Here is an 18,880-nt window from a genome sequence, read left to right as displayed (position 1 = left end):
CTCCTCATCCCTGGAATGACGGCATCTTTGCCTTGTCCCTACTCCAAACTTTCCAACCACTTTTTTACAATTCTTTTGATCTTCTTGCTTGCGGGTCTGTCTGCAAGGGTTAGCTAAAACAGAAAAGTGCTAATTCACATAATGGAAATTCAAATCCTTGCCGCTACATGAAGTAACTTCAAGGAAGTTTAATCTAGCAGGACTCTGAGTTGAACTCTAGAGCAGTGATAACAATATCTGTGCATCGCCTTTTCCACGAGCGCGACAACACTGCAGTGGTAAGAAATGTATTTTCTTCCTTATCACAGCAGGCTCCAGGCTATCGCTATTTCTGATGGGATCCAGCAAAATCCCATCGAGCTCTGAGCCCCGGGTTACAGCTGAACAAGGGCTTCCCTGCTGCATTCCCGCTGACTCTGCCAGGACTGGGTCTCCAGGATTTCTGCTAGAAAATCTGTGCAGTGTCTTACCGCCAAACACTGTGGCTCCATCTGAAATGCCCTTTGTTTGCAGGTTAGTGTCCAAAACTGGGAGCGAGGAGCTTTACACGGCCATGGGAGCCACCACGAGGGAAAAACTTGGCAGCCGCGAAACCTGGGTTACGTCTCACGCAAGGAAAGCATCCTTTGGCTAAGTGATCTGCAATGGAGTTTACTGCCCCTCCACCTCCCGTCACTGGGAGCTGCTTCAGAAATTCATCCTACTTTAAATGATCCACTCAAGTACCCATTCAGTCCCAGTTCATAGATTGCAGAGCCTTTATTACACAGCCATATATTTAGCACTGGAATAGTTCTCAGCAGTTGTAACAGCCCTGTCATCTGAGGAATAAAACAAAGAGCCATTATTCATCAGAAGAGAGACACAGTCTTTATTGTCTGAGGCCATGGCTGAGTTTTTATATCACCCTATCTATTCTTTCAGGCTGTCACACAACTCAGTTTTAAGCCATTTCAGTGGCAGCCCTGGAAGCCCGGACGCTTCTGTAGCTGCTCATAGCCAACTTCCCAGCTAATGTTGTTTTAAACCGACAGCAGGACTGATCCTGAGCACACTGAGTGTGGCCGGTGTCTCCAGAGCAGGACAGTCAACCTCTTCAGAAGAGCTCGTGGCAGGCGTCAGCCTCTGGCGAGGTCAGGAATAAAACCATGCAGGGTTATTTAAAGACACAAGGAAGGCTACAAGGAGCAATGTTTTAAGGCTGGTAATCACATCTCCAAACCCCCATGATCACTTTTCTCCGCATCCCCAGAAAGCAAAGGCCACATAACAGACTGTGAACTCCCGTTACACTTCTCCCAACACCCGCTCTCCTCCCAGCAACCTGCCAGGCTAATCAGCCAAACTGTATTCTGCACATATTTAGCATTTCTGAGTAATTACGATAATCAGATTACTCCCCTAATTCCCTCCATATACAATACAAGCAGGTGTATTGCCTTTCCCACAATGATATCACAAAAAGCGTGTTGTCTGCCAGAGCTGGGGATGCCAGAGCCTGTTCTCATCTCACACGTGGAAATCTGCTGTTCACGGATTGACAGTACCAGGGGAAATTAGGAACCGGGTTTGATTTGGCTAAGTAGCCAGTAGCTCAGATATTCATGCAAGCTATCTAAATGCACAGTCTTCAAATCTGTCCAGAAATCTGGATGTTCTCTGCACCGTTCTCAAGGGAAGAGCTGCAGGTGCAGTTAAACAGGAGATGTTTGGCCCAGAACCTCAAAGGTGTTTTGAGTTCTGGGAAGGTGCACCAGTCCATCTAAACCTGAGGACTCGGATCTTGGTCACCCTCCACAAGGTTAACCAGCCTATGGACCTAGACCTTGTCTCTGTGGACCCATTAACAATTCAAGGCCTTTAAATGAAGGTCAAAGCCAGTCAGGCCAGGCCAGCTCTGTCTTGTCCTGCTGAGGGAGGGTCTTTGGTTCAGGAGGAGTTTTCCTCCAGTCAGCTTCACTCAATAATTAATTCCTTCTCAGGGGAGCAGAAAAGTGTTTGTTTGTTTTTTTTTTTTTTTTTAAGTTCCCATGACTGCATCCTGGTCCTTGGAGCATTTGGATGTGGTGCATCCACCAAAGTGGGACAGTTACCCTCTTAATGGGCTATCAAGGGTCCAGCATTTCTGAAAGGAGGAAAGGATGCTCCCAAGGCCCATAGCGTGGAGTTAGGCACTCCTGAGTATTTGGACCATGGCAGTAATACTAAGGAAAGACCTTGCCCCATACCTCCACAAAAGGACCATCTGCTGAGCTTTATGTAGGGGAAAACTTTGCTTGTACACCTTAAAGTACAACCCAATATACTTCCAACACAAAGAAGCCGCTTATAATGTGCAGGGCAATGCTCTTATTGTAGTACTGTCTATGTACTGTAGTAATGTCTAAGCCTCCTAAATATGAAGAAAGCTGAGTAAGGCCAGGATTTAGATTCCTCCTGATCTCCAGGTAGGTTGACCGTCCTGGTATTGAGGCTGAGCTCTGGATACTACAGAGGTAATTTTCGGGTGGAGCTGAAGATAGACAGTGACAAACTGTTAATTGAGGTGAGGCTGTTTATCTGTGATGGATGAACACACCATTCAAAGCACTCCATGCAAGGTTACACTCAATATTTTATAAGTTCCATGTGGGTAATAAAATGCTCCATCCCCTTCTTTAGTGTCCTCTATCTCACCTTCCCTGTTCAGATGAAACGGTGCTTACAGATGAACTATCTCCAGAGAATAGCACTTGGAAAACATAATACAGCATCAGATGCTTTAATGGGTACAAGGCTGTTGCCAGGGTCACCACAGCCATCGGACAGGTCCCAGTTCCCCAGAGAGGGGTCACAAAAGGCTTTGTATAATCGCCATAACTATGTATTCATCTGAGCACCAGGATTCATTTTTATTAAGTATATTTAGCTCTTGAGGAGAAGTGTAACCCAACTATCCTCAATATGATTAAATTCTTCTTCTTTTGTATATCTGACCAGGTAACTGGTTTTCCAAGTGCTCAATAGTGAAGGAGAGAGTCCATCCTGGATCATCCTGACCAACCCATCGCAGTGCAGTGGGACCACTGGCTGCCCTGATGGGGTGGCAACCAGGTGGCAACCAGGACCTGGGTGGACATACATGTGTTTGCTCCATCGGTGCAGAAAAAATATGATGATGGTCCTGGTTCTCTGGAGTTTTGAGCATCGGATGAAAAAATGGTGAAAAAAAAATAGGTGGGGAAGGTAGAAAACAGATATTTTACTGGCCTGAGAGCCTGGAGAGCAGGTGGGAAGTTGCCTGCAGGGCTGGGTAGTGGCTGAAAGGTGGCAAAGGAAGCTGGCACAGGGACTCCCAACGTCTGCCATCCCCAAGCAGGTGACGAGGACAAGCTGTTGCCCTGATTCCCACAGTATATTTTCATTAAGCTGTGGCAGATGGCAGCGGAGGTCACCGCTTCCACACCATCATCCTTGCAGCCGAAAGGTGTCAGGGAATCTGACACCTCAATTACTAAACCCAGATTCACCCAAACAACACCCAGGATGAAGAGGGATCAGAAAAGCTGCTCTCCTAATTCTCTATGGGTTTTCACCTTTGAGAGAATATCTGGGGCCTGCACTTCCCTGATAAACAACATATTTGTGTCTAATGTCCTGACACAGAGCAGCTGTGCTGAGAACAAGCCACAGACACCAGGAAAATGGCATTTAAGTCCGTGTGGATGTGAGACTCAAAAGCATCCCTTGGAAAAGGCAGTTGATGTTAATGAGCTACCACGAAGTCAAGGGAGGATCTACTGATCTTGCCCCAGCAGAGAACTGCTGCTCCCTCCTCTCTAGTCTGTGAAACCTTGGATCATAAAGCAAAATAAAACTTCTGTTCTTCACAAGGACTTGGAGATGTGGGCTCAGCTAACCCAGGGAGAAACCAGAGCGAAGCAGAAATAATTTATTCTTGTTCTGAAACCTCGTGAACGTTAAGGTAATATCATGACTCTGGAATGATTATGAAATATCTCAGATTGGCAATTCGGCAGGCATTTGTTCATTCAGTTTCCTTCCACAACACAAATACCAAAGCCACACAAAACCACCACCCTATGAGCAGATAATGAGTCAACTCAGCACAGCACTACCCTGTGCTTCCTCTTGGAGGATTTCTCCCCTTGAACCCCAACACGAGCTGGGTTTAGGGGAGACACAATGACATCAGAGATAGTTGGGAGATAAGAACTTCCAGAGTGCACAACTCCAAAGAAAAATAAAACAACAAACCAACTTCTTTCTAGTGAGACTTTTCAATTTTTTTTTTAAAGAAATGCTTCTGAAAAGTTCAAAATATTTGGGGTTTGGCACAACAAACCCCATCATTTTCAGCAAACTTTGCTAAATGCCAGAATATTTTCAATTTTTTGCCCAGAAAAGTCATTTTTCCCCCCTCTTCATGTTTTTGAGACAGGGAATGGGAGAAGAATGTGCTACTTTCCAGGAAAAAGTTTCCACTTTATTGAAAACCTTTTTTTCTACCAAACTTAAACCCAGAGACACAATCTGTGCAATCGGACGTGCTCCTCACATCTATTGCAGCCCAGGAGGAGAGGGGTCAAAGGGAACGCCACAAGCATAAGGACATTGAATCACAAATCATCTATGGTTTTTTGTTTGTTTTGGGGTTTTGGGGGGCTTATTGTTTTGTTTGTTTTTAATAAGAAAGGGGGTTTTAATAATAAATAAACTTTTTTTTAATAAGAAAGAAAGGTTCATTTCTACTGACCTCAAACCCAATGGGCCACTTACTACTCGCTGATCGTCTGCATTTTCTTAAGTGCTCGCAACGCAATGGGCTATTCCAGGGTTTTCCTGGAGGAAAAGCGATCACAATCTGGCCTTTGTTATCCAGCTTATTCTCCAAGAGTTCATACTTGAGGGCCCCCGGAGCAGATTTTTGGAAGGGCTCCATTTTACACCCCGGCCAAAAATGATCCGACTTTCCGTATATTCTTAGCAGAAAATGGAGCAATGTCAGGCCAGGGCTGGCGAGTGCAGAGCTCCCTTAACCCCATTGGAGGGGAAAACATCTCCTTCTCTTCTTGTATGACCCCGGTGCTCAGAGAGAGGAAAAGGAGAAGGCAAAGGAGCAGAAAGTGGCCGGGAGAAATCAGACAGTGGTCAGGCAAATACACTGTGTCAGCTGAAATAAAGCCCCGGTTCTCCGAGAAGAGTTGACTTCGATACCACCCTTGTCCTCAGCTGCTTTTTTGGCTTGGCCTTTGCCAAATTTAAATCCTGAAAGCGCTCGATGGGTTTGGTTAGAGGACACAAAGGAACGTGGTTGCTGTGAGTCATTTGCTGCGATGGGAATCGAGGATGTGGGCAAAGCACCATCTGCAATGGGGCACGGCTGGAGCACGGACCCCCAGCTCCCGGGGGCTCAGTCCGCTGTGCTGCAGCGGTGCTGACTCCAGCTGCTCAGGAAAGAGAAAAAAACCTCATGCAAAAATTCAACATTTGGAGCTCCACAGCTCCAAAATCACAAATGTTCGCCAGCACAGCAAACATTTGCCAGCACATTTTTGATTTTTCGCCAAAATATTCTGGCCAAAAATTGGGAGAAAAACTCAGAATTGTCTATGGAAAGCAGATACTTCTCACAAAAATATCCATTTAGTCAAATCCCCAGGTTTTTACTGAAAGTCAGCTTCAGTGGAAAATGCTGACCAGCCCTATTATTGGTGCAGCTTTAATTTTCCTTTGTCTGGAACAGACATGGAGAAGACAGCATCTGTCAAACGTCGTCTTCAGACTTACGTTATTATTTAGCCTGGAGTATTGTTCAAGGACTTCAGGAAAGGTTCAAGCCATCACGGTGCTGTGCATACACGCAAAAGATAGTCCCTTCCCTAGAGGGATTATAATTTAAGTACAAACCATGGAGGAGATAAACAGCTGGGGAGAGCACAAGGGAATTTTGGAGGGTCCTGAGCAGAGTGATGAGCAAAGGGACTCTGTGCTCCCTTTGCACCCTCCAGTGCCTCATGCTCAGCCGTCCCACAGCTGTGCGAGCTCAGAGAGACTCATCCAACTGCCCCAGCTCCAGGGGCAGCTGCAGGGGAGGGGACAGATGGGTCCTGCTCTGCCCACCCTGCCACCAGCTCCAAATGTCCCTGGGATGTAGAGGACAAAGCCAAGCAAGTCGTGTCTACAGCCCCCAGATGCCACAATCCTCTGTGCTCCTCAGTTTGAATGGGAAGATGCTCAACCACCCTTCCTCTTGCAGCTCACATTTGCCAATCCCATCAGGTCCACTTATTTTATCTCATACCTTTTTTTTTTTTTCCCCCAAATCCTGACCTGCCGTGCAACCCCACCTGCCATGCACCCCCTGCCTGCTCCTCATCACTTTGTGCCTTCATCAAACTGCCCCAACCACTTTAGCTACAGGACAGGAATTAGAGAAGGATCTGTGCTGCTTTCAAAATGTTTCGAAAACCAGTCACCCCCTTCTGTAAGAGATTAGCAAAAGCATCGCCAAGAAATGAGTGAGGGAGAAAGAGAGCACGAGAAAATAAATAAATAAAGGTACATGGTTACTTTTGGTTAGTCCCGTCCCAGGGCGCCTTGTTCTGTGCTCATATGAAGTATTAGTCACTTTTTCCATTAGAAGCTCTTATTCTAGGGGGATTTATAATGTATCTGTAAAATTGTCTCCAGGCTTTGCTTGGCATCTGAGCTCTCAATCCACGGACAGAATGTAAAGAAACTCCAGTTGTTTGATTTATTGGGACAGGGCATGGGGAGGGAGGGAATTTTTCCATGCTCAGTGGAAATAAATTCACATAGTGCCTTCAGTGCACGATCACTTCTCCAGAAAATACACCATTTGGGTGCAATCTCATGCTGGCAGAGAGGAAAGAAGCAAATCAATTATTTTTTAATATTTCTCTGCCGGAGACCCAGCCCTCGTTTGTGGTTTCTCACCGTGACCCACCCAGACCACAATCCCACTGGGTGCAACAGTCTCATATCCCTTGGGTTCAGAAATCCTGCCCTTGACAAATCTTTTTCAACCCTAATTTCTATAACCCTCTGCAGTGCCTCTCTTACAGAGTGCTGATTTTTTCCTGGGGCAGCCTATGCTTCATTTAAGTTTTACTCATGTTAATATACAACTGCTTGAGGGATGGGAGGGATGAGCAAGGGCTGGTGAACTGCGAGAATTAGAAGGTCACAACACCTCAGGATGCACAAATTCTGGGCTACAAACACCCATCACCTCACTGATGATCTCCTCTCTGGTGTGGCTGAGGATAAGCTCATCTGCAGGGTGGCCTTGACCTGGGCCAACGTTCACCCAAACTTCTGCTGAAGTCAGGGATGGATCAGGAAGAGAGGAAGGACTGGGGACATGGACACACATGGGGATCAGGGGGAGACAGAGCCAGAAACTTCTGGCAGCTTCCCTGCAGCACCGATCAGCAGAGCAAGCGCCTAACGTGGACGTTTCAAGGAAACAATAACCTAAAATTGGAACACGGCAAATTATTTATTCAAACTACAGCCTTCCCTCCCCCCTTGATTAGCAAAGCGCTGGGGAGCCAACCCTGATTTTCTTCAGACAGATGCACACGACTCTCCTCCTCCTCCTCCTCCTCTCTCCCCGGCAGCTCTCAGCCTGAGGGAGCTGAGGATCTCGTTGGTATTCACATTGTGTAGCGGCTCCTTGAATTCACACGTTGTTCTGCTCCCCCACTGGATCACAAACTTTTTCACTGGGAGCACACACTGAAGTGATGAATATGTTTGTTTTCTGCCTTCTTTTCCCAGGGAAACATTTAGGCTGCCACGTGCAAACACTTCCCCACACAGTCAACAACTTGCAGCTAATAATAAAACGATCCCTACGAAGCATTGCAACCCAAATTCCTAATTTGATTTTTGGGAGGGGGTTGTTTCGTGTTTCCATGCATCGTTTATAAAAAGCCCTAGGGAAGCCTTGAGGAACAGACAGGAGAACATGTACAGAAACACAAGGGCATGCTGCAAAACTCAAGTGGGAAATCCCAGTGCTGAAATCCTCTCCTTGTCTAAGTCAGAGGCAAAACCTCCACAGAGAAGAGAGGAGCTGGGATTTCACCCCTGGGACTTTGGCAGTGGGAGACACGGAGCTTGGCAATGTATCGAGAAGACTGTGAAGGGTTCAAAGTATCAAATGAAGCAGAGCAGAGACAGGAGAAGAACAAAGGAAGTTCACGTCATTATAATTTATTGATGATCTTGGCCTGATCACTTCAGTGTTTGTCTTAACAGATTCCACCCCCAAGCAGCAGTGAGTCCTGCAGGTCACTTGGCCCTACTGATGTGGAAGCGATGTGACAATTTACTTACAAAGTTTGCTTAAAAATATAACAAATAAAATGTTCAAAAGTAGCAGGGTGGATCTCACCCTCACCCATTCACTTGCTGGGAACCGGCCAGGGTGTCCTGCCCTCTCCCCCATTGCAACGCGGCTCCAGGAATTCCCTCCCCACACTTCACATTTTTCCAGCTCTACCAATTCACCCAGCAAGTGCCATGGGAAATTGCTAAGGCCAAGGCATCCAAACTTGCTTAAGAATGAGCCAAACTGATTCTTTTCTTCAAGGAGGAGGGTCTTAAGGAAAATAAAATGCTGGGGGTTCTTTGTCCCTGTATCTTGGATACGAGAAAACTCCCACGCTTGTCAGAAATAAGAACAGCACCAGCAGCTCATGGCTTTTTCTCTTTCTTATTTTTTTTCCCTCTAGTGTGTGTGAGTGTGTGCTTTAAAGCCAAACAACACAGTGATGGGTTTAAGAGACAGTGAGTGTTGAGATGCCAATTTCTGATGTATTACAGGGCACAGCTCCTTTCTTCTGTGATCATAGGTGAAAAATCAAAAGAAATAATCCAGGAGACTAAATACACTCCCCAGCCATTCAACTCACTCATAAATATGCCTAGCAAGACGCTTTGTGAAAGAAAACCCCATCACTTCTATTCTGGGATTTGTTTAACTACGAGTCAAATCTTCCATCCACATCTTCCGATGGTGCTAGTCAGCGTTCACAGGATGACACTCCCACCCTTATCCCCTTGAATTTTAGGCTGATAGTTTACATTGAAAACCGAGCAGATTCTCATTTTTTCTCTCCCACCTTCAGCAAAGCGCCCGCTCGCCCTCCCTTTGCAGAAAGTGCTCTGCTGTCACAGCCAGCAACTCCAAAACAAAGAGTTTTAACTAGACTCACCCCTTGGCTGACTATTCAACAGAACTTAGCAGGAAGCCTGCCCTTTCCTGCACGCTGCTAATGCCCCAGAATAAAGCAAATTTGGAAGAAGTAAATGAAATTAAATACATGGATGCTGTCATTTCCTTTTTAAGGCTCGAGGAGCCCTGAAGCCCATTAGCTATTGACAAGAAGGGGACCCTCCAGATCCAGGCTGGATGCACAGACACTCAGGGAACAACCAGACCTTTGTTTATCATGTTATCATGTATGCAGATGTCATGAGGACAAGGGACCCAGCAGGGACCACACTTTCCGCACACCGAGAAATGTATTCCTAAATAAATACATATATAAGTACATTATATCTAAGCACTTCATCCCGAGGAGGTCTTGGTCTTCCAAGCCAACATAAACCCCTCCCGCGCAGGCGAGCAGGGGGGAACAGAGGGATACGGGGACACAGGGACACACGGACACAGGGACACAGCCGAGCCCTTTCTCGCAGCTGGAGATGAAAACTGAAGGTACCGGCGGGTTTCGGCAGATACGAAGTTTGGTTTGGTTTGCAACATCGCCACCAAACCGCCTGGACTCCTTGGATGGGGTGATTTTTTTTAGTTATATTTTATAAGCACAAACTTATGAATTGAGAACTTTTTTTTTTAAAAAAAAACGTTTCTACGAGTTATAGGCATCACTAAATTCCCCCGCGGTGCAAAGTGTCCGCGGAGCGCAGCCTGACATCCCTCCACCATCCTCGGAACCGGAGCCTTCACCAGCCCCGGGGCAGCGGACGTTCGGGGGAGGCTTTTGTTCCCGGCTCCATCCCGGGGAGCCGAACACCCCGTTCTCCGCCGTTCCCCACCTCTCTCCTCCCGAAGCGCCTCCACTTACCAGCTGCAAAGTGCAGAGGAAAATCAGGGTGCAGCGCCCGGTGCAGCATCCCATGGTCCCCGAGCCGAGGGCAGGGGCAGCCCGGGGGCTCCGCGCTCCGCGGCCCGGCCCGCAGCTGCCGCTCGCCGGGAGCGGGAGGGACGGACGAACGGACGGACGGGCGGAGGGAGGGAGGGAGGGAGGTGGCGGCTGCTGGCGGAGCCCCTCCGGGAGCCGGGGAGGAGGCAAGTGGGGCCACAGCTTAAAAGGGCAATGCCCCGCCGGCGGCTGCCGTCCCGACTGCTGGTGGGGCTGGCGGGGCTGGCGGGGCGGGGGATTCGCCCCCCCGGAGCCCTCGCAGGGATGCTGGATGCTCCCGGGCAGAGCCATCCCCCGGGGGCTGAACCAGGCAGAGCAGCCGGGGCAGCTCCTTTTCCCCCGGCGAGGAGTTCGTAGGGCAGCCCCTGATTTCTTTTTTTCCCTTGATGGGACGTTTTTTCCCCAGTTTTCCCCCGTTTTTTGCTGGTTCGGGCGCTGGCCGGGGACGCCCGGTGTGTGGCGGGGCAGGGGGGTTCACAGGATAAGCAAGCTGTGTCTATAGGACATGGAGCCTATAGGGCATCCTAGGCAATGGGAATCAGGGGCCCCTCTCCCCCTTCCACATATGCCCACCACGTCCCTCCTCCGTGCAGGTGCTGGCATGCTCACCCTACAAATCACGAAGCCCAGAATTAACCTAAAATACAAAGGTTCTTCCCATAAAATTTGTCAGTGAAAGTGCACATGGAAGACAAACTCAGAAAGACAGGGAATTCTTTAAAATGCAAGCTTGTGGGTGTTTTAACATATATACCCAGGCTTGTGTATGAATCACAGCTGACTAGTAGCAGAGGGATGTAGGGGAGCATCTCTCCTTCCAAGAGCTTCTACCTGAGCATCATCTATGAACCGCTCACCAGACTGTGAATCTGTAGAAAACCAAGTCAATCTTCTTCAACTGCAAATAGACTAAAAGGGGAAATTCAGTCCAGACATGAGGAATAATTTTTTTACAATGAGGGTGGTGAGGCCTTGGCCCAGGTTGCCCAGAGAGGTGGTGGATGAACCATCCCTGGAGACATCCCAGGCCAGGCTGGACGGGGCTCTGAGCAACCTGAGCTGGTGAAGATGTCCCTGCTCATGGCAGGGGTGGCACTGGGTGAGTTTTGAAGGTCCCTTCAACCCAAACTATTCTGTATTTCCACGAAATCCATGAACACACAACCACCCCCTTTACACACCCAAGTCCTCCCCGTTGCCTCCCCTCCAAAAGGAGAAGCAGGGTCCAGAAGAGACAGGATCACATCATTGCTCCCTGCCCTACATGCTTGTGATTGCCTGAGGAGCAGGACACACAGCACACGCTGTGACAGGGACAGACATGTTGCTAAGCTCAACATAACAGGATAAGAAGCTTTGGGAGAGACTCATCTGATGACAATGCCATCTCTTTGCAGTCTCCAGCGGCTGCACAATGACATTTTGCTCTGTTCTTCTCAGACTGTTGCTTCTTCCTCTGAAACAAGTCAGGGTTTCGCTTCTGCCTCCAAATCAGGGTTAAACTTTGTACCCTGAGTGACCATTTCCACTTTCCTTTTAAATAAGCCATGCTTTTTATTACGGCAGTGTGAGGAGATGGTATCTGAAATTATACAGTCTCCGTCATTTTACTTGAGGAAAGCATTGCCTGACTATACCCCAAGGAAGCAGGATTAGTCTTAAAGTGCTATGAATGTTAAAAACCTTATATTAACAACATCATTGTTATTCAAATCAGCCTCAGGGAGAAACAGAACAAATAAACAAGCAAACTCTGAATACCTGACATTAGGAGACAGACTCTGAATTGATCACAAATCCTACTGGTTTTAAATGGGAAAGTATATTGATCATCTGACCTGTGCACTGTGCATAACCAGGACATCAATTAATGCAGTCAGATACAATAAAACACCATTTATTGTAGGTGAAATGAATACACCTAGAGAAGAAACCAATTTACTTCACCCAGAAAGCTGTGGACTGAAGAAACTTTGGTAGGAAGCCAGGAAGATGGCTTTTGGGTGGCAGAGGCAATAGAAACAAAGACCAGTTTATTTTTTAATGAATGCAGACGAAACATTCCTTACAAACTGCATGGGGAGGTCTCACTCTGCACTGTAGGGTCAGACAACCTGAGTTCAGAATTCAACCAGGAGCTCAAGGCTGCTGAGAGCAGGCTGGGCTGAGGCAGGTTTGTGGTACGTGCTCTGGAAACTGCTGGGAACAGCATGGGAAAGGCTGGGTTGTGGCCCTGCAGGTTAGTACCTGTCCTTTGTGCTTTTTCTTTAGGTTTTCTGCATCTCTTGTACTCCCTCCTGCTTCTAAAAGCCTCCCATAAGCATTGCTATTTTCCAACTCAATTGTACTACAAAGGAGACTTCATGTGAAACAGCAAAAGGTATCGCTGCTGAAAGACCAGGTTTGACATAAACAGGGTTTTTTCTGCCTGTACTTTTATCTTGATAAGCTAAGTAAAAGGCAACCCTGCGTTGGCTGGGACTCCACATGCATCTGAAAGAAAACACACCGACTCTCCTTTGCTTATTAAGATGGGTGAAACCACAGGGATAAGCAACCTGTATTTCAAAGAGAGAGACTTGCAACTCCCAGAGCCTGATCTTGTAATCGTCATTTGTATGTTCTCTTATCTGCGTTGGTGAAGGCCTGGACACACAGGGGTTCTGCCTTTAAGCATCCAAGTGTCTCACTGGTTTTAGTGGGGCTACTCACATGTTGGAACTGGGAAACTTGCTTCAATACAGTGGTCTCCAACCTTTTCTGATTGTGTACACCAGTGGAGGTGCATTGAATCTGAGTCTCCTGACAACAGGTTTGTGGTTTTGGTTACTCTTTGCCGGCCAGTTAAAAAGACTCCTGCAGACTTCCAGAAAACCCTTTATTTCCAGTTGGGAATCCTCCTCAGGTTCAAGTGATGCTCCAGAGACTAAATGTCCCTGTTCTTAGCCAGTGCTTGGATGAGGAACCTCTTCCCATCCAAACTGATGTGCAGAGGGAGTTGCATGGATCCAGCTGCTCTGCTAGGGGAGATTAACCTGTAACAGTGGGACCTTGTTACCTGTTCCTGACTGATACATCCAAATTAGTTCAAGAAGTCACAGGTTTACTTTGGAAGAAATCAAGAAACAAAGTTAGCATGCTTGAAACAAAGCAGCGGTATCTTAACACAGCTTGTTATCCCCCAGCCTCCTTGCTCTGACAGACCAAGATGAGCAACAGAGGCTGATCGTATTAGCTGGGGACATGTCTCTTCATAGCCAAAACCCTGTAACTGTCACAGCTGCTGAAAGCTATAGATGGTCTTACATCCCATGATACATGTGGGGTGCATTATTTCACTCCACTCATTTATATTCGCCTTCTCTCCATTTAAATAACCTCATCTGGGTCTCAGCGCCTTTACAGATGTCTGATCAAATGCGGTGGTGTCAGAGTATTCCAGCCTTATCCATGCCACATCTGAAAGGCAAAACTTGCCTGTCCTGGAGCTTTATGGCCTTATGAGCTCATCAGCCAGCACACTCCCCTCCTTCAGGACAGGCAGCAGCTTTCCCAAGGTGGCTTGTCACATCATATTTCTCTATCACAAATGAGAAGTAAAACCTGCTGCCCATCATCTGACTGATGGCAGCTTTCCACCGCGCACAGCAATATTTCAGAGGGGACACAATCAAAATGAGCAACTGGAAAGTCTTCACTTAAGAGCTGGGTGAGCTGTGAAGCTCCCTGCCATAGGACACTGTGGATGCTTAAAACATACACGAATACAAATGGATTAGGATAAATCATCTTCCAGGAGGAGGAAAGGGCACTAACCTCTGTCCTGTCTCCTCAGAGGAGAAATTGGATGCAGTGACAGGACCCAAAGGCTGGTGACCAGAAGCTGTCACTGCTCACCTTGCTGTAATCACTGGACTTTGTGATATCCCCATGTGTCTTACTGAGGAATTTTTACATAGAAAAAGATTGGTGAACCATCTAGAAAGAAAGGGAGATCGTGAAAAGAAAGGCGAGGACTTCTGACCTTCTAATTTTAAACTTCTAATTTTTTAAAGCTCCCATTACCCTGGGGTAATAGCTAGAGAGTCGTTACAGAGCTCAGCTGCTCTGGGACTGAAGCCAGCTGAAGCCAAGGCTATTAAAGTAGAAGACCTAAGAGAGCTGGCAATAGCACAGACATGTCCTCCTCCTCTCCAGAGGGACCGGAGAGGCAGAGAAGCACAAACTGAGCAGCACTGTGGTGGTTCAACCTCAGCTGGTGATGTCCTAGGGAAACACACTCTGCTCTTCCCCTCCTTTTGTAGCCCAGCGAATACATCGCAGAGAAAAACAGCCGTGTGAGAGCAAAGCACAATGGTTTAAAAATTGTTCTCATCGCTACAGAAGGAAACAATCTCAATGACTTTTATGCTTTGAAATGGTTCCCCACCAGCCCAGGGCAATCTGTAAAATTTATCAGAGCTGCTGTGTGAAATCTGCCATTTTCTCTCTGATCCCTGGGAAGCCTTAGATGTTGGAGGGGAGGCGGCTTCTAATCAGGCTTTTTGGCATTTCTACACCACCATCATCTATATTGCACATTTGTAATTCCCTAATATTAACTTGCTGAGCTGTACGACAAATTCTCATCACTTTGCTGAGCTGCTGGTGAATGGCAGAGGTGGAGGGGAGATTCACCGAGCTCTCTGATACATCAGAATAACAGCAAGGTGAACAATCTGCCCATGTCTGGTGGATACAGCTGCCTTGTTTGGGCGATCAAGGGCTCGGAGGAAGGAAACATGACTGGTATCATTCTTCTCCTGGATCAAACACACAGGCATCCATTTACCACTAGAGTGGGGGCCAAGGTTCAAATTCACAGTTTTACAGCTTTAATAAGATGCCTTGACAATTCTGCCATAACATCCCACAAAGCAGCCTTTCAAATAATTCTTCTTCTACTTCTCCATGACTATAAAGGAAAGACACAGAGACAGAAACACCCTGGAACATGCTGGTATTTTTGTCAGTCTGACGGGGTGTCCTGTGCCATGGACCATCACCTCGGCAGAGCAGCGCTGAGGAGCCTCCCTATCCCCCGAAATTCCCTGTCAGTCAGATTTACAACCTGAAGGCTGAGAACACAAAACAATCACCAAACTACTTTGGGAAGAGACGCTAAAATTAGGGTCATAGTAGCACTCAGGATTGCATGTCAGTGTTCCTGGGTAAACAGGCAGGTGCTTTCACAAGCAGGGCCTTGGGTGGAGAGGACGGGGAGCCTGAAGGGTTAATTCCCTCCCGAAAAGCGAGTGGTGGCAGCTGACACCCCAGCACAGCCCCTGCAACCCGAGGAGCTGGCATGACTGCAGCCACATTTCCAGCTGCAATTTCACTAGGCAGTGTGACCAAGGAATAATTCAACGCAGCTGCCAAGGTCCATGGGTATCGATACCCAGTGATTATTCAAGGTTTCCATGCAACAGTTGCATATCTCAAATGATGAGACAAAAAAAGAGCCTGAAGGGTGAGAGGAGTCTCCAGTTTTGGGCGCTCTCCTTTAGACAAGCTGCTGTCCCGTTTGCTTGGGAATCATTTTTTTCCTCTCAAATGCTTATGAACTTCCCCAAGCCCATTTAACAAGTCTCATATGATAGGATGGAGAAGAAACCAATAACAAGTTTATTTTAGACTGTCTTTCGAAGGACATCCACAGCAGTGTGTGCACAAGTGTACAGTGTCAGGAGCCGACGTATGTAAGTACTGCCCAAGGTACGTATGAAACGTGCAGTCAGAAGAGCTTCAAACACATCCATACACAAAAGAAATCCACTTTTCTGCCGTGTTTTCCATGACATTCTTTCCAATCCCAGCCACTGAGAACTATTATGTATCAAGAAGTCAGCAGTGTCAGGTGCCACCCGGTTGAAGGAACATTTTTTACACACATTTACTTTAGAAAGAATTAATTGTCTGGGAAATAAGCCACTTGAACCAGCCTCCCAAGGTTCACTCTGTGTATGCACAGAGCAGATACAGGCAGCCGGCACCACTTCCGGGCCTTTTCATCCTAGATGGCCACTTTGGTGGCTTTGAGTGACAATGACACAAACTGTGATGTGACACACATGTATGTGACACTAATGCAAAATTTGCATGTAGTAATAGCTGCTTGTTAAAGAAAAGCTTTTGCTTTTCTGTTTGCTGTTCTAATATCAGAGGTAAGGCTTGCTGCTGCCTCATATGAAGACTTTCCAAATTTTGTCTCATTCCTGAAATGAAAAAAATGTGCATCTGCAGAAGTTCTGATGAGGGTCCCTAAATCCAAGTGGCTGCTTAAGCTTTTCTTCAGCTCTGGCTATGCAAAAACATAATGAAAAGATGTCTTAGTAACCTGACTGAGGGTAGAAATGCAGACATTAAAATGCATGGAGGAGTGGGCACGGTGAGCTCAAATCAGAAGTGAATTTCCCATAAATATGCAGTGGGAGGATGGGGGTTGATTACTGTCCTGATCTTGTCTGTGCTTTGAAGAGCTGGACATGAAATTCAGCGCTGGCGGCTGCGCTGTGTGATCCAAAGTGTAGGCTGGACTCTTTGTTTTAGCCACAGGACTAAACTCCTACCTAAACTCCAGCTTCTCTTGCCTGATCACCAGTAGGGCTGTACTGCTAATCACAGATTTTGCCAGTGTCAAGTTAAATGAAGAAATGTATCAGAAAAGCCCTTATATACAGGTTTCTAGCTGCAGAGGAAGGACAAAGTAAGGTTCCCTTGCACAATGAGAGCAAAGTGATTATTCTATTAAGTGCATGTGGCATTTCTATAACCTAATGGCAATATTGTTGTAGCTGGGTAAGACTGCTGTGCTGTGGCTGCCAAATGCAATGAATATCAATAGTTCTGCATGCTATAATTAATTTAAAAATCTTATTCAGCATAATAATACATAATAAAAATTAAACATTTAATAACAACTGATGTTTCATCCCATGGCAGAAAATATTTTACATATTCCTCTTCTAATATTTTTAATGTGACATAATGTTAGTAGGAATCAGCCTCTGTCAAGATCTATAAAAATAAGACACCCCCCAAAGTCACTCTGATTTCTCAAGCCCATTAAGTTGAAAACAAGATTGATTCTTTGGTGTTTTGGGTGACAACCTGCTCATTACCATTCACAGGGTGCTACCAGACCACGCAACCCACAGAAATACCAAAAAACCCTCCAAGAAAAGGGGGCTATCACACTCCCATCAATTGATAAGGCTACTCATGGGCCTAAAATGTCTGAGTTCGGGGTTTTATTATTATTCACACAGTTATAGTTACATAAGTCATGTGTAATGACAACACAGAACTTGAATGGTGACATTTATCACGCAAACAGGTCTATTCCTTGCTCCTTCCTCTTCAGATTTATTAAATAGATTTATTTAACAAGGGTATCTAGGTTTCCTTTTGTTCCCCCTCAATTTAAGTGCTGTGACACCCTGCACATTACTCTGATATAGTGCCTAATCTCAGGTGTGTTGGGAGAGAAAAAGGCAATAAAAATCCACAGCTTCTCAGTCCACGACAAGTGCTGCTACTACTGAGTATTGTATTCAGCCCACACAGGTGTTAAAAAACAAGGCAAAACAGGGTTTTGTTGTTTCTCCTTTTCCTTTAATATTTGAAGAGTTATGAGGAATCATCCCCAACCCCATGCTTCTGCTGTCAGCTGTTCTAGAAGATATTTTTTCAGTTATTTATGTGTAATTTATACTGAGTGCTAGTGTCACTTCATTTATGTCAGGGACTGCAATATTTAAGAGCTAAAATCAAGTTTTATTAATAGATTAGAAAGGGTCCAGGAAATCTGTAAAACAGGAAAAAGTGAAAACGAATACTCTTTGCTTTAAATCCTCTTCCAAAGACTGACTTTTTTTTTTTTTTTTAACCTAAGAAGTTTCAAAGCCATAATTCAAAATCATTCACTTAAAAGCAAAATTGCATACTAGGTAGGTTATCTTAATAAGCTTTCACTTGCTATCAGTCTTCCTCACTGCAGTTGTGACGCACATGTTCATGAAATCTTTGCAGAATTGGGCTCTAGTTGTTTTCTGTGCTCTCAAATCAGACTGTCCTTTCACATGTTTCAGTATTATCCTTCCACAGCCATGTAAAATTATTTCTATCTGAAAAATCTCAGCACAGAAAACAGCCCAGAGACTGTGCCTATCTTATATTTTATCCTTATTGTCACATTTCATATGTGCTTGACAGTGGGCATAACAATCATAACAATGGCAACTGTACTAAAAATATTTGTAATGTAGTTTCAAGCTAGAATCAATTCACAACTAGAGAAAGGGAAGAAGTAGGGAATACAATGCAGGATGCCTTTGTAAATGTTTCTTGTTGGCATTATCTTAGAATAGATATTCATCACACATTGTAGAGATGGGAAGAGAGCTATGCACCCATCCCAAATTCCGGGGACGAAGCAAACTGGATGTGCCAGGGAATGGCGTGCATTATATTTGCTTGCTAAGAAAGGCAAATGTTTGTGGCTTCCCTTCATTCCTATGGAAATTCAGATAGTCCCATCCTGCAGCCTTTACTCGTGTAGGTAACTCTTTGCTTCTCATTGTACATAACAGGGTGAAGATGACTCCTGGTTCAGGAGAAATCGCAATATTATTGCCACT

General features: G+C 46.0%; 1 protein-coding gene across 1 annotated transcript in view; it reads right to left on the bottom strand.

The window, feature by feature from the left end:
* NKAIN4 (sodium/potassium transporting ATPase interacting 4) overlaps positions 1 to 10,281 on the bottom strand; it is a 46,927-nt gene extending 36,646 nt beyond the window's left edge. The window contains exon 1 of the mRNA XM_082065819.1: positions 10,125 to 10,281. Coding sequence (XP_081921945.1) covers positions 10,125 to 10,178 — 54 coding nt within the window. The 5' untranslated portion in view covers positions 10,179 to 10,281. The remainder of the gene's footprint in view (positions 1 to 10,124) is intronic.
* Positions 10,282 to 18,880: the final 8,599 nt, after the last annotated feature.

Source organism: Streptopelia decaocto (genome assembly GCF_964273445.1).
Source record: "Streptopelia decaocto genome assembly, chromosome: 14".
Lineage (NCBI taxonomy): Eukaryota > Metazoa > Chordata > Aves > Columbiformes > Columbidae > Streptopelia > Streptopelia decaocto.
Note: the sequence above shows the minus strand (reverse complement) of the source record. Positions and strands in the feature narration are given on the sequence as shown.